The sequence below is a fragment of the Lepus europaeus genome, chromosome 7, assembly GCF_033115175.1.
Source record: "Lepus europaeus isolate LE1 chromosome 7, mLepTim1.pri, whole genome shotgun sequence".
Lineage (NCBI taxonomy): Eukaryota > Metazoa > Chordata > Mammalia > Lagomorpha > Leporidae > Lepus > Lepus europaeus.
In genome coordinates this window covers 127,524,498-127,540,912 of record NC_084833.1, presented here as the reverse complement: position 1 = coordinate 127,540,912, position 16,415 = coordinate 127,524,498, and the positions used below count along the sequence as shown (strand labels likewise).

Genomic DNA, 16,415 nt, shown 5'->3' with positions numbered 1-16,415 from the left:
ATATAGCAATTTTAATAATAGCTTTTAAAGTCTTTAAACTCTTTTTGTAAATTGCCAATTGATTTGAATTGCTTTTTGTTTTTAGTAACCTCAGTTAACCATACTTTCTCTCAGTTGGTACTGTTAATACATTATTGGCTTCATCTGTTTACAGAGCCATCCCAAGTACTGAATACAATAGAAGTGGCTGGAAAAAGTACATAGGGACCTATAGGAGGACAGCTAAACACAGAACCAACAATGCTTTAGTTTTATGAGCAGCAAATCATATATAACTGTCAATGGGAAAAGACGTTAAGTTGCCATGTTTAAAATTATAAATGTATCAACCAACAAGAGGCACTTGCTTATTTCACAGCATTTTTGAAAGCACCTGCAGGATTTTCCAAGTATTTAACCCTTTAGACCTCTGGGGCTTTCTCATTAAGATAACTATCATGTCTAGTAACACAATTAGGATAACATTTTAAATAAGGTAACACAAATTTTAGCCTGAGCTTTTTTCATTTCTGTTGGCATGGTATATCTTTTTCCAGCCTTTCACTTTCAGTCTGTATGCATCTTTTTTTTTGGAAAGATGTGTTTCTTGTAAACAGAAAATAGATGGGTTTTGTTCCTTAACCCAATCAGCCAATCTGTCTTTTAACTGGACAGTTCAGGCCATTAACATTCAATGTGAGTATTGAGAAGGAGTGACTTTGCCCTGCCATTTGCCAAAGATATTTTCTAATATATACTTTGAGCTTCCTATGATCTTTTGCTGTGAAGTTTTCTTCCTTTACCTTCTTTTATATTGATGACCGTGTTTCTGTGTTTCTGTGTGTAACACATCTTTAAGCATCTTTTGCAGGGCTGGACGAGTGGCAACAAATTCTTTCAATTTCTGTTTGCTATGAAAAGTCTTTATTTCACCTTCATTCACAAATGAGAGCTTTGCAGGATATAATATTCTGGGCTGGCAGTTTTTCTCTCTTAGTACTTGGGCTATGTCTTGCCATTCCCTTCTAGCTTGTAGGGTTTCTGATGAGAAGTCAGCTGTGAGTCTAATTGGAGATCCTCTGGGAGTAATCTGACATTTCTCTCTTACACATTTTAGAATCTTTTCTTTATGTTTCACTGTGGTGAGTTTGATTACAACATGTCATGGTGAGGATCTCTTTTGGTCATGTTTACTAGGGGTTCTATGAGCTTCCTGTACTGGGATGTCTCTGTCCTTCTCCAAACCCAGGAAGTTCTCTGCAAGTATCTCACTAAAAAGGCCTTCTAATCCTTTCTTTCTCTCCATGCCTTCAGGAACTCCTAGAACCTGAATGTTGGGTTTTTAAATAATATCGTGTAGATTCCCAACAATATTTTTTAGATTTCTATTTTCCTCTTGTTTTCTTTGGTTTGACTGTATACTTTCCTGTGCTCTGTCTTCTAAGTCTGATATTCTCTCTTCTGTTTCACTGACTCTGTTTTTAAGGCTCTCTAATGTGTTTGTCATTTAATCTATTGAGTTCTTCATTTCATTTTGATTTCTCTTCACTATCACACTTTCTTGTCCTACTAGTTCCTGTGTTTCATTTTGATTCCTCCTTAAGATTTCATTTTCTCCAAGGAAATTTTCTATCCTGTCCAGTAAGGAATTTAATACCTCAAGCATTAGTTTTTGAACACTTCTAATTGTTCTTATCATAAATTTTTTGAAATCCATATCTTGCATTTCTTCCATCCCATCATCTTCATAATCTTGGCTTGGGGTGTCTTGTTCATTTGGGGGTGTCATAATGTCATCCTTGTTCTTGTTTTCTTTGTTTTTGTGTTTTTTGCTTGGCATTGTAGAGATATTCTTTGGATTCTCCTTCCCTTGCTGTTGTGTTTTTTCTTGCTATACTATGACTGTTTTAAGTGGACTCTCTGCTTTTTTATGGAGCATTAGAGGCTTGAGATGGGTGTGGCCTGAGAGTTCTGTTTGGTTCCTCAAGGTTAAGGATGTGCCAAAGGTGACACTCCCAGGGTAGGCGTGGTAAATCTCTCTTTCTTTCTTTCTTTTTTTAATTCAAAAGGGAAGTATTTCCACACAGCAAATGGAATTGGAGGTAGTTAGCAGGCAAATTATATGCCCATAAGTGTCCTTGTAGTATCTCAGGAAGACTAGTCTTGGTTGAAGTAAAAATCCATTTATTAATCATGCTTTATTAAGTGGGCCTAAATATTGCCACATCTATGCTAAAGGTAACCAATTCAAATAATTTTATGGAAGTTATTTTGGCTTTCTTGAGGGCAGTCTCTAAATATGAAAGCATTCTTGCATGATTGCATTACCAGGATTGGTCAAGAAAAACATGTCCTATTTGCAGTGCTACTGTCCCTTTCTCTATTTTTTTTTTTTTACTTTTTATTTCATAAATGTGAATGTACAAAGTGCAACTTTTGTATTGTTGTGGCTTCCCCCACCAACCTCCCTCCTTCCCGTGGCCCTCCCCTCTACCTCTCCCATCCCACCCTTTATCGAGTTTCATTTTCAATTACCTTCATATACTGAAGATCAACTTAGTATATACAGGCTGCAGTCACACAACCACACAAGGTATAGGGTATTGTTAGATTAGTAGTGTTTTTAAGTTTCATAGTAAAACACATTAAGGACAGAGATCCTACGTGGGGAGCATGTACCCAGTGAATCCTGTTGTTGATTTAACAATTAACACTCTTATTTGTGACGTCAGCAATCACCCAAGACTCTTGCTATGAGCTGTCTAGGCTATGGAAGTCCCTTGAGTTCACTGACTCTGAACTTGTTTAGTCAAGGCCATGTCACAGTGGAGGTTCCTTCCTCCCTTCAGAGAAAGGCACCTCTCTCCTTGATGGCCTGTTCCTTCTGCTGGGGTCTTGTTCACCAGGGTCTTTCATTTAGATTATTTTTTGCCACCTTGTCATGGCTTTCCATGCCTGTGAGACTCTCATGGACCTTTTAGCCAGATCCGAATGTCCCAAGGGTTGATTCTGAGGCAGGAGTGCTGTTTTGGGCATTTGCCATTCTATGAGTCTGCTGTGTGTCCTGCTTCCCCCGCAGGATCATTCTCTCCCTTTTAATTCTATCCTTCATTATTTGCTTACACTGGTCTTATTTGTGAAATCTCTTCAACACATACCCTATCTTTTTGATTGGTTGTGTGTTTATACTTATCACTTTACCAAGTGAGCTGGCATTGGTACCTGCCTTCTTGGTAAAATTGATTTGAAATCCCCTGGCACATTTCTAGTTCCACCACTGGAGGTAAGTCCGAGTGAAAATGTGCCAACCTATATATCTCCTCCCTCTCTTATTCCCACTCCTATGTTTAACAGAGATCACTTTTCTGTTAATTTTAAATGCCTAAGAATGATTGTGCATTGATTATAGAGTTCAACCAGTGGTCTTATGTAGAATAAACAGAGCAACAACAACAACCACAACAACAAAAATACCAAAGGAATAAAATAGTAAGTTGTTCCTCAACAGTCTAGACAAGGGCTGATCCTGTCATTGTGTCTCATAGTGTCCATTTCACTTAGCAATAACAACAACAACAACAACAAAAATGCTAAAAGAAATAAAATAGTAAGTTGTTCCTCAACAGTCAAGACAAGGGCTGATCATGTCATTGTCTCTCATAGTGTCCATTTCACTTCAATGGGTATCATTTTAGATGCTCATTTAGTTGCCACCAATCAGGGAGAACATATGATATTTGTCCCTTTTGGACTGGCTTATTTCACTCAGCATGATGTTTTCCAGCTTCCTCCATTTTGTTGTAAATGCCTGGATTTCATTGTTTTTTACTGCTGTATAGTGTTCCATAGAGTACATATCCCATAGTTTCTTTATCCAGTCATCCGTTGATGGACATTTAGGTTGATTCCATGTCTTAGCTATTGTGAATTGAGCTGCAACAAATATCAAGGTGCAAATTGCTCTTTTTTTCTCCCCTTTAATTCCACATGGGTAAATTCCAAGGAGTGGGATGGCTAGGTCCTGTGGTAGTACCATAATCAGGTTCCTGAGGACTCTCCACACTGTCTTCCATAGTGGCTTTACCAGTTTGCATTCCCACCAACAGTGGATTAGTGTCCCTTTTCCCCCACACAGTCGCCAGCATCTGTTGTTGGTTGATTTCTGTATGTAAGCCAATCTAACCGGGGTGAGGTAAAACCTCATTGTGGTTTTGATCTGCATTTCCCTGCTGGCTAGGGATCCTGAGCATTTTTTCATGTGTCTGTTGGCCATTTGGATTTTCTCTTTTGAAAAATATCTGTTAAGGTCCTTGGCCCATTTTTTTTATTGGGTTGTTTTTTTTGATTCTGTGGTGTTTTTTGATCATTTTGTATTTTCTAGTTGTTAATCCTTTATCTGTTGTGTAATTTGCAAATAACGTCTCCCATTCTGTTGGTTGCCTCTTCACTTTCTTGACTGTTTCCTTTGCTGTAAAGAAACTCTTCAATTTGAGGTAATCCCATTTGTTTATTTTATCTCTGATTACCCGTGCCTCTGGGGTCTTCCCCAGGAATTCTTTGCCTGTTCCAATATCTTGAAGGGTTTCCCCTATGCTCTCAATTAGTTTCATGGTGTCGTGGTGTATCTCTAATTCTTTGATCCATGTTGAGTGGATTTTTGTATAAGGTGTAAGATAGGGGGTCTTGCTTCATACTTCGACATGTGGACATCCAGTTTTTCCAGCACCATTTGTTGAAGAGGCTGTCCTTGTTCTAGGGGTTGCTTTTAGGTCCTTTGGCGAATATGAGTTGGTTATAGATGTTTGGATTGATCTCTGGTGTTTCTATTCTCTTCCATTGTTCTATTCATCTGTTTTTGTACCAGTACCAGGCTGTTTTGATTATAACTGCCCTGTAGTATGTCTTGAAGTCTGGAATTGTGGTGCCTCCAGCCTTATTTTTATTGTAAAGGATTGCTTTAGCTGTTCTCAGTCTCCTGTTTCTCCATATGAATTTCAGCATCATTTTTTCTAGGTCTTTGAAGAATGACTTTGGTATTTTGATTGGTATTGCATTGAACTTGTAAATTGCTTTTGGGAGAATGGACATTTTGATGATATTGATTCTTCCAATCCATGAGCATGGCAGGTTTTTCTATTTTTTTTTGTGTCATCTTCTATTTCTTTCTTTAGTGTTTTATAATTTTCATTATAGAGGTCTTTGACATCCTTGGTTAAATTTATTCCAAGGTACTTCATTGCTTTTGTGGCTATTGTGAATGGGATTGATCTTAGTTCTTCCTCAGCCCTGGCATTATCTGTGTATACAAAGGCTGTTGATTTCTGAGCATTGACTTTGTATCCTACTACTTTACCAAACTCTTCTATGAGTTCCAATAGTCTCTTTTGTAGTTTATCGGGTCCCCTATATATAGTATCATGTCATCTGCAAATAAGGATAGTTTAATTTCCTCCTTTCCCATTTGTATCCCTTTAATTTCTTTTTCTTGTCTGATGGCCCTGGCTAACACTTCTAGAACTATATTGAACAGCAATGGTGAGAGTGGGCATCCCTGTCTGGTGCTAGTTTTCAATGGAAATGCCTCCAACTTTTCCCCATTCAATATGATGCTGGCCATTGGTTTATCATATACTGCCTTAATTGTGTTAAGGAATGTTCCTTCTAACCCCAATTTACTTAGGGTTTTCATCATGAAAGGGTGTTGTATTTTGTCGAATGCTTTCTCTGGATCTATTGAAATAATTATATGATTTTTGTTTCTTAATTTATTAATGTGATGTATTACAATGATTGACTTTTGAATATTGAACCATCCTTGCATACCAGGGATAAATCCCACTTGGTCCGGGTGAATGATCTTTCTGATTTGCAGTTGGATTTGGTGTGCCAGAATTTTGTTGAGTATTTTTGCATCTATGTTCATCAGGGAGATAGGTCTGTAGTTTTCTTTCTCTGTTGAGTCTTTTCTGGGCTTAGGAATTAAGGTGATATTGGCTTCGTAGAAAGAATTTGGGAGAGTTCCCTCCCTTTGAATCATTTTGAATAATTTGAGAAGAACTGGGGTTAGTTGTTCTCTAAATGTCTGGTAAAATTTGGCAGTGAAGCCATCCGGTCCTGGGTTCTTCTTTTTTGGTAGTGTGTTTATTACTGATTCAATTTCTTCCATGGTTATGGGTCTGTTTAGCTTTTCTATATCTTCATGGCTCAGTTTAGGAAGGTTGTATGTGTCCAGGAATCTATCCATTTCTTCCATGGCTCAAATTTCTTTAAGGGTGGAGTTTGAAGCATGATTTCTCTCTCATTTTTCATAATCATTGAAAAATAAGCAAATAAAATGATAAGAAAAACATAGGAAATGAAGCTTTCAGTGAAAATAGGAGGCAACTGATCAAAAGCCTCCAGAAATTCAAATTATCACACAGGAATGTTTATAGAAAGAATTGAGAGGAGGTAACCAGCATACTTTCAGAATGAGCTAGAAAACACTTTTCAAAGAAGATGAGCACATCCCGATTTGCAGAAACAAATTCTTCAAACTGTTTGGGAATGTTTAACTAAAGTGGTATACTGGGACTTTTCTGTACCTATAGTACTTCTGAGAAGCTAAAGGTGTTGGATGTCCTTAGGAATTTGGGGAAGCTGTCAGAGTAGAGACAAAGTAGTTTTTCATTTGAAAAATGCCACAAATGATGTTTACCTAGGAAGACTGAACATGAGACAATCATAGATTCAAATCATACTCCTTAAATGTTGTCCTGCTTAAAGTATAGGCACATTTCACTCTTCTCCACCTGCAAGTAAATGATCAGTAAAATTTTTTCATGTTTATGGTTGAAATATCAGAGAAGCAAAAAGCACACAATTTTTATAAAAATAAACTGGAGAAAAAGGACAGGAAAAAAAATGGTTGCTAGGTAGTGGGTGAATATTTTTATTAAATATTTGTCCATTCTTTAAAACATTTTATTTATTTATTTTTTTATCTTTATTTTTTGACAGGCAGACTGGACAGTGAGAGAGAGAGAGAGAAGTTCCTCCTTTTGCCATTGGTTCATGCTCCAATGGCCGCCGTGGCCAGCATGCTGCGGCCGGCGCACTGCGCTGATCCAATGGCAGGAGCCAGGTGCTTCTCCTGGTCTCCAAAGGGGTGCAGGGCCCAAGCACTTGGGCCATCCTCCACTGCACTCCCTGGCCACAGCAGAGAGCTGGCCTGGAAGAGGGGCAACCGGGACAGGATCAGTGCCCTGACCAGGACTAGAACCCGGTGTGCCGGCGCCGCAAGGCGAAGGATTAGCCTAGTGAGCCACGGTGCCGGCCTAAAATATTTTATAGTTATTTCATCTTGTGAAAGGCAGAGTGATATTGAGAAGAGAAAAAGAGAGAAACAGGTCCTCTATTAGTTCACTTCCCAGATGCCTGCAACACTTAGGTCTAATTAGTCTGAAGCCAAAACTCTAGAATTCATCTAGTCTTCCCTGGTGTCTCACAGTTTCCCAGCCACGTGAACCATTATCTGCTTCCTTCCAGTTTACATAGGCAAAGAGCTGTACTGAAAGCACAGTAGCCAGGGCTCAAACTGACACTGTTTTGAGATGCAGGCATCCCACACATCATAGCACAAATGTCATTCTGCCATCCTTGAAAAATTCCCATAGTAAAAAGGATCATGTTTGAACATTGGGAAACCTCATGGTATATTAATGTATTAAGGAGAAAAACCATATAATGGTCATAAATAAGTACCTCATACTGATTTTGTGAAAATCTTATGCCAGGAGAAACAGTTACATGTGATTCAGTGACATGAATGCTTTTTTCTCATTTCAGTGGTCATGGAAAGGGATGACCTGATTAGGATCAACCAGGAAAGTCAGGACAAAAATCTGAATCAGGATTTTATGAAAAATAACAAGACATCAGCGCTCAAGAGAGTTGAATTAAGAAAAACCTTTAGTTTAAATTCAAGCCATATTCCAACACTGATTATTAAAAATGGAACCTATTCAGGATTGAAGTCTGAGGAATGCAATAAATGTCACACTGTGTATCCCCCCAATGGGCCTGATCAACTACAGGCTGGAGAGAAATTTGATAACACTAAGATACCTGGAATATCTCTACAGTTCTGTGAATCTCTTAGTCAGCATGACAATATTCACATCATGAAGCAGCCATTTGGACCCACTGCACAAGCAAAAGTCTTCACAAGAAAGATGTTCTGTAAATCTGAGAGGGTTCATATGGCAGAAAACTGCAATAAGTCAACTGTCAGTTTTGGAAAAGCAACTCAAATAGAAAAAGCTATCCATGAAAATTCTAGCCTCAATATGCATCAACAAACTCACACAGGAAAGAAATTTTATAAGTACATTAGGTATGTTGAACCTTTCATTCACCAATCACATCTTGCAATAAATCAAAGACTAAATACAAGGGAAAAACTCTACACATGTAATCCTTGTGGAAAATCACTCAGTTTTAATTCACCTTATGAATGTAATGACTGTGGAAAAGCCTTTGGACAAAAGTCAGACCTCAGGAAACATCAGCAAATTCACACAGGGGAGAAACCTCATAAATGTAATGACTGTGCAAAAAGTTTTGGACGAAAGTCAGACCTGCTCATACATCAGAGAATTCACACAGGGGAGAAACCTCATAAATGTAACGACTGTGGAAAAGCCTTTGCAAGAAAGTCAGACCTCATCATACACCAGCGAATTCACACAGGGGAGAAACCTCATAAATGTAATGATTGTGGAAAAGCCTTTGGACACAAGTCATACCTCATCGTACACCAGCAAATTCACACAGGGGAGAAACCTCATAAATGTAATGACTGTGGAAAAGCCTTTGGACAAAAGTCATGCCTCATAGTACACCAGAGAATTCACACAGGGGAGAAACCTCATAAATGTAATGACTGTGGAAAAGCCTTTGGAAGAAAGTCATACCTCATATTACACCAGCGAATTCACACAGGGGAGAAACCTCATAAATGTAATGACTGTGGAAAAGCCTTTATACAAAAGTCACACCTCATTGTACACCAGAGAATTCACACGGGGCAGAAACCTCATAAATGTAATGACTGTGGAAAAGCCTTTGGGCAGAAGTCATACCTCATTGTTCACCAGAGAATTCACACGGGGCAGAAACCTCATGAATGTAATGACTGTGGGAAAGCCTTTGCAAGAAAGTCAGCCTTCATCATACACCAGCGAATTCACACAGGGGAGAAACCTCATAAATGTAATGACTGTGGAAAAGCCTTTGGAAGAAAGTCAGACCTCATTGTACACCAGCGAATTCACACAGGGGAGAAACCTCATAAATGTAATGACTGTGGAAAAGCCTTTGCAAGAAAGTCATACCTCATCGTACACCAGAGAAATCACACAGAAGACAAACCTCTTTAGTGTAATGACTGTGGAAAAGCCATTGGACACAAGTCCTGCCTCATATTACACCAGAGAATTCACATGGGGCAGAAACCTCATGAATGTAATAACTGGAAAAGCTGTTGGACAAAAGTCACACCTCATCATACACCAGAGAATTCACACAGTTCAGAAACCTCATGAATGTAATGACTGTGGAAAAGCCTTTGTATGAAAGTCACACCTCAGATCGCACAGGGAGAATTCACACAGGGGAGAAACCCCATGAATGCAATGACCAAGGGAAAGCCTCAGGATAAAAGTCAATCCTTTGGAATCATCAGAGAATTCACACAGAGAAGAAACCTCATGAATGTAATGACTTTGTAAAAGACTTTGGATAAAAGACAAACCTCATATCACAGCAGGAAATTCACACAGGGTAGAAAACTTGTGATTGTAATAACTGTGGAATGCATTTAGCCATAAGTCAACCTTCATTGTGCATCAGAGAATTCACATGGGGCAGAAACCTTATGAATGTAATGACTGGAAAAGCCTTTGGACAAAAGTCAAACTTCATAATGCCCTAGAGAATGCACACAATGTTGAAACTTCATGAGTGTAATGACTGTGGAAAAACTTTTGATTGTAAATTCCAACTCAAAATGTATCAGAGGATTCACATAGGGAAATAACCTTATAAGTGTAATGACTGTGGAAAAGTTTTTTTTTTCTATAAATTATACCTTATATCATACACAATTAACACAGGGCAGAAACCTTATGAATTTAATGAATGTGGAAAAGCCTTTATAAATCATATGTTATAAATCATAGCTCATATCACACCAGAGAATTCACACCGGGGAGAAACTTCATGAATGCAATGACTGTAGAAAAGCCCTTGGCAATAAGTCACATCTCAGAATGCATCAGAAAATTCACATGAAGAGAAACCTTTTGGACATAATGACTTGGAAAGCTTTTTCCTATAATTCAGCCCTCATTGCACATCATCTAATTCATATGAGGGAAAACACTTTGGATATAATGCATATGGAATAGCCTTTATCCATAAGTAATACCTCATAAAATATCAGAGAATTCACATGGGGGAGAAACACTATGAATGGAATGAGTGTTGGAAAACTGCCAAAATCACGCACTATAACATCAGAAAACTTACTACATGGTGGAAATCTTGTAATAAATGTGGGAAAGCCTTTTTTTCAGAAGGAATACCTCATAACAGATAGTTCAAACAAGGGAGAGAACTTAAGAATATAATGAATGTGAAAGACTTTTTCCAAAATTAACATAACCATGTGACAGAGCCTTTTGCTGGAAATTACATCCCATACAATAGGCACTCCCATAAGGAAGAAAGGTTGGGACCAGTGCTGTGGCACAGTAGGTTAAAGCTCTGGCCTGAAGTGCCGGCATACCATGTGGGCACCGGTTCTAGTCCTGGGTGCTCCTCTTCTGATCCAGCTCTCTGCTATGGACTGGGAAAGCAGTAGAAGATGGCCCTGTACCCACGTGGGAGACCCAGAAGAAGCTCCTGACTCCTGGCTTTGGATCACTGCAACTCCAGCCATTGCATCCATCTGGGGAGTGAACCAGCAGATGGAAGACCTCTTTCTGCTTCTCTGTCTCTCTGTAACTCTGTCTTTCAGATAAATAAAGTAAATCGTTAAAAAAAATGAAGAAGTTCAGAAATATTAGTGTGACAAAAAGCCATTTGTCAGAAATTGATCATTATACATCAGAGAATTCTCACAAGGGGTTTCTTAGGAATGTAATGAATTCATGGGATTCAGGCTTGCATGAATATGCAACTCAAAAAAGATGATATTCTTCAAGTGCAGTACGTCTGAAAAAACCATAGCCAGAAATTAAACATCAGGCTGGCGCTGTGGAGCAGTAGGTTAATCCTCCACCTGCGATGCTGGCATCCCATATGGGTGGCAGTTCTAGTCCCAGCTGCCCCTCTTCAATCCAGCTCTCTACTGTGGCCTAGGAAAGCAGTAGAAGACAGCCCAAGTGCTTGGGCCTCTGCACCTACATGGGAGACCAGGAAGAAGCAACTGGCTCCTGGCTTGAGATCAGTGCAGCTCTGGCCATTGTGGCCATTTGAGGAGTGAACCAACAGAAGGAAGACCTTTCTCTCTGTCTCTCTCACTGTCTGTAACTCTACCTGTCAAATAAATAAAAATCTTAAAAAACAATAAATTAAACATCAACAAACACTAGAGAATTCATACAGTAAAATGTCAATTTAATGAATGTGAAAAAATTCTTCTGCCTTTAATCAATTCACATGAAGAGACTCAGAAATGAGAAAACATACATGCATAGAAAAGTCATGTACCGTACATCACCTTCAATGGTTACCTGACAACTCATAGAAGGAAAAAATCCTATGACTGTATTTAATGGGAAATACCTTTATTATTAGGCAAACTTCCACAAAACTTAGCAAGATTACAGACAGAAGTTCCTGAAATATAATTTGTTTAGAAGAATTCTTTGGTGGAATTACACCTTAGTAAGTATTGGGCAGTTTTCATGATGAATTGTGACAGAAAGTGTTTAACCATTCTTCAGAAATTTTTCTCTTATACATCCTGCACTTTTGGTTCCTTATTATTGTGAGTGGGATCAAGTATGTGAACTGAACTGGGCTCTCTTGTGTAAATTTTGTTAATAAATATTTAAAAGTTGAGTAACAGTTATTTCAACAGTTATTTGGAATACCATCTTCATCAATTACAAAGGTATTTGTTTTATTGCTGCTTTGTTGGCCACCCAGGATTCTTTCCCCACATTATTGTAGTGCAAACCAGTGATGTGACCATAGGCATATCAAGTGACACATGTTCCAGCCATAATAGTGTACCCCGGCCATGGATAATAAGTGTTGTGTGCAGCACAAGGCAATGAGTTTGTAGTGACCTATATACCCATGAGAAATTTCAACTTATCTGTGTGCACATCTGGATTAGATTCCACTACACAAGGTCTGTTTGAATATGCAAGTAGATGTCCCACACATCATCCTCATTCTTCAAAGGGACAACCTCAAACCCTATAAGTTGCAACACTCATCTGAATTTTCCTGTATTACTGAGTACATAATGCCTTTTTTATCCATGATCCCCCTTTTCTACACTTCTTCATTCTATTGCTAATTGCCTTGAGACAAGAACATGGAATGAAGTCTATCCAGGTGGTACCCATTGCAACAGAGAAGCAGGAACATATTTTTTTTTAAAGATTTATTTATTTATTTGAAAGTCAGAGTTACACAGAAAGAGCAGAGGCAGAGAGAGAGAATCTTCCATGCAATGGTTTACTCCCTAATTGGCCACAACAGCCAGAACTGTGCTGATCCAAAGCCAGGAGCTTCCTCCAGATCCCCCATGTAAGTGCAGGGACCCAAGAACTTGGGCCTTCTACTATTTCCCAGGCCATAGCAGAGAGCTAGATTGGAAGTGGAGCAGCTGGGTCTCGAACCGGCACCCATAAGGGATGCTGGTACTTCAGGTCAGGGCATTAATCTGCTGTTGCACAGTGCTGGTCCCTGTAGTACACTTTTGTATTAATTTAACTTTTAACTTTTGTAACTTTTTTTTGTATTATTCCCTGCTCCTGCAGGTGGCCGTCATTTTTATTGAAAATGTGTGTTTTTATCCCTTGCGATTTACAAAGTTCTTTCTGGATTTATATAAATCTGGTTTACATTCAGTTAATTTCTCAGGACACCTTCAAGAGGATCACTTTTCCTAGGTTGCATGGCTATCCCATGATAACAGGGCTACAAATGCTATGATGCATCTAGCTGCAGTAGCTCTTTTATTTCCCATCTAGATAATAGCTGTGCAAGTAATCCATTCCACGTCCATTACTACCCATGAGAAATAGCTCTTCATCCCTGTTTAAGTCTCCACAGCTTCTTACAAGTGCTCAACAAATTAAACCTTATTTTAAACAGATTTAATAGAAAATGAATGATGTAGCTGCTGGTAGTTTCAGTGAGGTTGAATGATTTCCTGGACTGCTGTTTTGCCTGGGTTATCTTTCATATTACTTAGAACTAATTTTTCACGATATTGCTTGCCTGAGCACTTTTTTCTAGGCTCCCAGCTGAACAGGTGTTTGAAGACTAGATTTACTGTTAACTCTCACTAAGGACAGAGGTCCCACATGGAGAGCACAGATTCTTATACGGTTCTTGGGACAGAGTGAATATTATACCCACTTGATTTAGTACTCAGACACTGGGCTCCATTGAAGAGAAGAACTCTGCTGAACAGGATATAACTCCCTTCTGATTAAAAAAAGAGATTTACCAAGTCCTTGTAGTAATTTCTGATGATTCTTTTTATTTCTGTGGCGTCTGTTGTTACGTTTCCCATTTCTTCTCTGATCCTATTGATTTGGGTCTTTTCTCTTCTTTTTTTAGTTAGTTGGGCCAATGGGGTGTCAATTTTGTTTATTTTTTCAAAAAACCAGCTCCTCGTTTGACTGATTTTTGGTAATGTTTTTTTTTTGGATTCAATCCTGTTGATTTCTTCTCTGATTTTAATTATTTCTCTTCTCCTACTGGGTTTGGGTTTGGTTTGCTGCAGATTTTCTAGATCCTTGAGATGACTTGAAAGCTCATCTATTTGGTGCCTTTCCAATTTCTTGATGTAGGCACCTATTGATATAAACTTTCCTCTTAACACTGCTTTTGTTGTATCCCAGAGGTTTTGCTATGTTGTGCTGTTATCCTCATTTACTTCCAGAAAATTTTTGATTTCTCTTTTAATTTCTTCTATGACCCATTGTTCATTCAGGAGCATGTTGTTCAATCTCCATGTGTTTGCACGTGCTCTAGGGATTCCTGAGTTGCCAATTTCCAATTTCATTCCTTTGTGGTCTGAGAAGCTGCATGGTATGATTCTAATTCTTTTGAATTTGCTGAGACTTGCTTTATGGCCTAGTATGTGGTCAATCCTAGAGAGGGTTCCATGTACTGCTGAGAAGAATGTAAAGTCCTTAGATGTAGGATGAAATGTTCTGTAGATATCTGTTAGATCCATTTGGGCTATAGTGTCATTTAAATCTACTGTCTCCTTGTTGATCTTCTGTCCTGTTGATCTGTCTATCTCTGAGAGTGGAGTATTGAAGTCCCCCAGTACTATTGTATTGGGGTCTAAGTCTCCCTTTAAGTCCCTTAACAAGTCTTTTAAATAAGCTGGTGCCCTGTAATTAGGTGCATATACATTGATAATCGTTATATCTTCCTGTTGAATGGATCCCTTAATCATTATATAGTGCCCCTCTTTATCTTTCTTAACAGTTTTTGTGGTAAAGTTTATGTTGTCCGATATTAAGATGGCTACGCCCACTCTCTGTTCATTTCTGTTGGCGTGGTATATCTTTTTCCAGCCTTTCACTCTCAGCCTGTATGGATCATTGTTGGATAGATGGGTTTCTTGTAAGCAGCAAAAGGATGGGTTTTGTTCCTTAACCCAATCAGCCAATCGGTGTCTTTTGACTGGACAGTTCAAGCCATTAACATTCAATGTGACTATTGAGAAGGAGTAACTTTGCCCTGCCATTAGCCAAAGATACTTTCTAATATATGGTTTGAGATTCCTGTGATCTTTTGGTGTGAGGTTTCCTACCTTTACCTTCTTTCATATTGGTGACCGTGTTTCTGTGTTTCTGTATGTAACACATCTTTAAGCATCTTTTGCAGGGCTGGACGAGTGGCAAAAAATTCTTTCAATGTCTGTTTGATGTGAAAGGTTTTTATTTCACCTTCATTCATAAATGAGAGCTTTGCAGGATATAATATTCTGGGCTGGCAGTTTTTCTCTCTTAGCACCTGGGCTATATCTCGCCATTCTCTCCTAGCTTGTAGGGTTTCTGAAGAGAAGTCAGCTGTGAGTCTAATTGGAGATCCTCTGAGAGTAATCTGGCGTTTCTCTCTTGCACATTTTAGGATCTTTTCTTTGTGTTTCACTGTGGTGAGTTTGATTACAACATGTCATGGTGAGGATCTCTTTTGGTCATGTTTATTAGGGGTTCTATGAGCTTCCTGTATTAGGATGTCTCTGTCTTTCTCCAAACCTGGGAAATTTTCTGCTAGTATCTCACTAAAAAGGCCTTCTAATCCTTTCTCTCTCTCCATGCCTTCAGGAACTCCTAGAACCCGAATGTTGGGTTTTTTCAGAGTATCCTGTAGATTCCTGACAGTATTTTTTAGATTTCTGATTTCTTCTTCTTTTCTTTGATTTGACTGTTTCCTTTCCTGTTCTCTGCCAAACGAGGAGCTGGTTTTTTGAAAAAATAAACAAAATTGACACCCCATTGGCCCAACTAACTAAAAAAAGAAGAGAAAAGACCCAAATCAATAGGATCAGAGATGAAAAGGGAAACGTAACAACAGACACCACAGAAATAAAAAGAATCATCAGAAATTACTACAAGGACTTGTATGCCAGCAAACAGGGAAATCTATCAGAAATGGACAGATTCTTGGACACATACAACCTCCCTAAATTGAGCCAGGAAGACATAGAAAACCTAAACAGACCCATAACTGACACAGAAATTGAAACAGTAATAAAGGCCCTCCCAAGAAATAAAAGCCCAGAGCCAGATGGATTCACTGCTGAGTTCTACCAGACATTTAGAGAAGAACTAACTCCAATTCTTCTCAAACTATTCAGAGCAATCGAAAAAGAGGGAATCCTCCCAAATTCTTTCTATGAAGCCACCATCTCCTTAATTCCTAAGCCAGAAATAAGATGCAGCACTGAAAGAGAATTACAGACCAATATCCCTGATGAACATAGATGCAAAAATACTCAATAAAATTCTGGCCAATAGAATGCAACAACACATCAGAAAGATCATCCACCCAGACCAAGTGGGATTCATCCCCGGTATGCAGGGATGGTTCAACATTCGCAAAACAATCAACGTAATACACTACATTAACAGACTGCAGAAGAAAAACCATATGATTCTCTCAATAGACGCAGAGAAAGCATTTGA

General features: G+C 38.7%; 1 protein-coding gene across 1 annotated transcript in view; it reads left to right on the top strand.

Annotated features, from left to right (window-relative positions):
* The window catches only part of LOC133763577 (zinc finger protein 260-like), a 52,062-nt gene extending 40,021 nt beyond the window's left edge, over positions 1–12,041 (top strand). The window contains 1 exon segment of the mRNA XM_062197379.1: positions 7,807–12,041. Coding sequence (XP_062053363.1) covers positions 7,807–9,563 — 1,757 coding nt within the window. The 3' untranslated portion in view covers positions 9,564–12,041.
* The last annotated feature ends 4,374 nt before the right edge of the window (positions 12,042–16,415 follow it).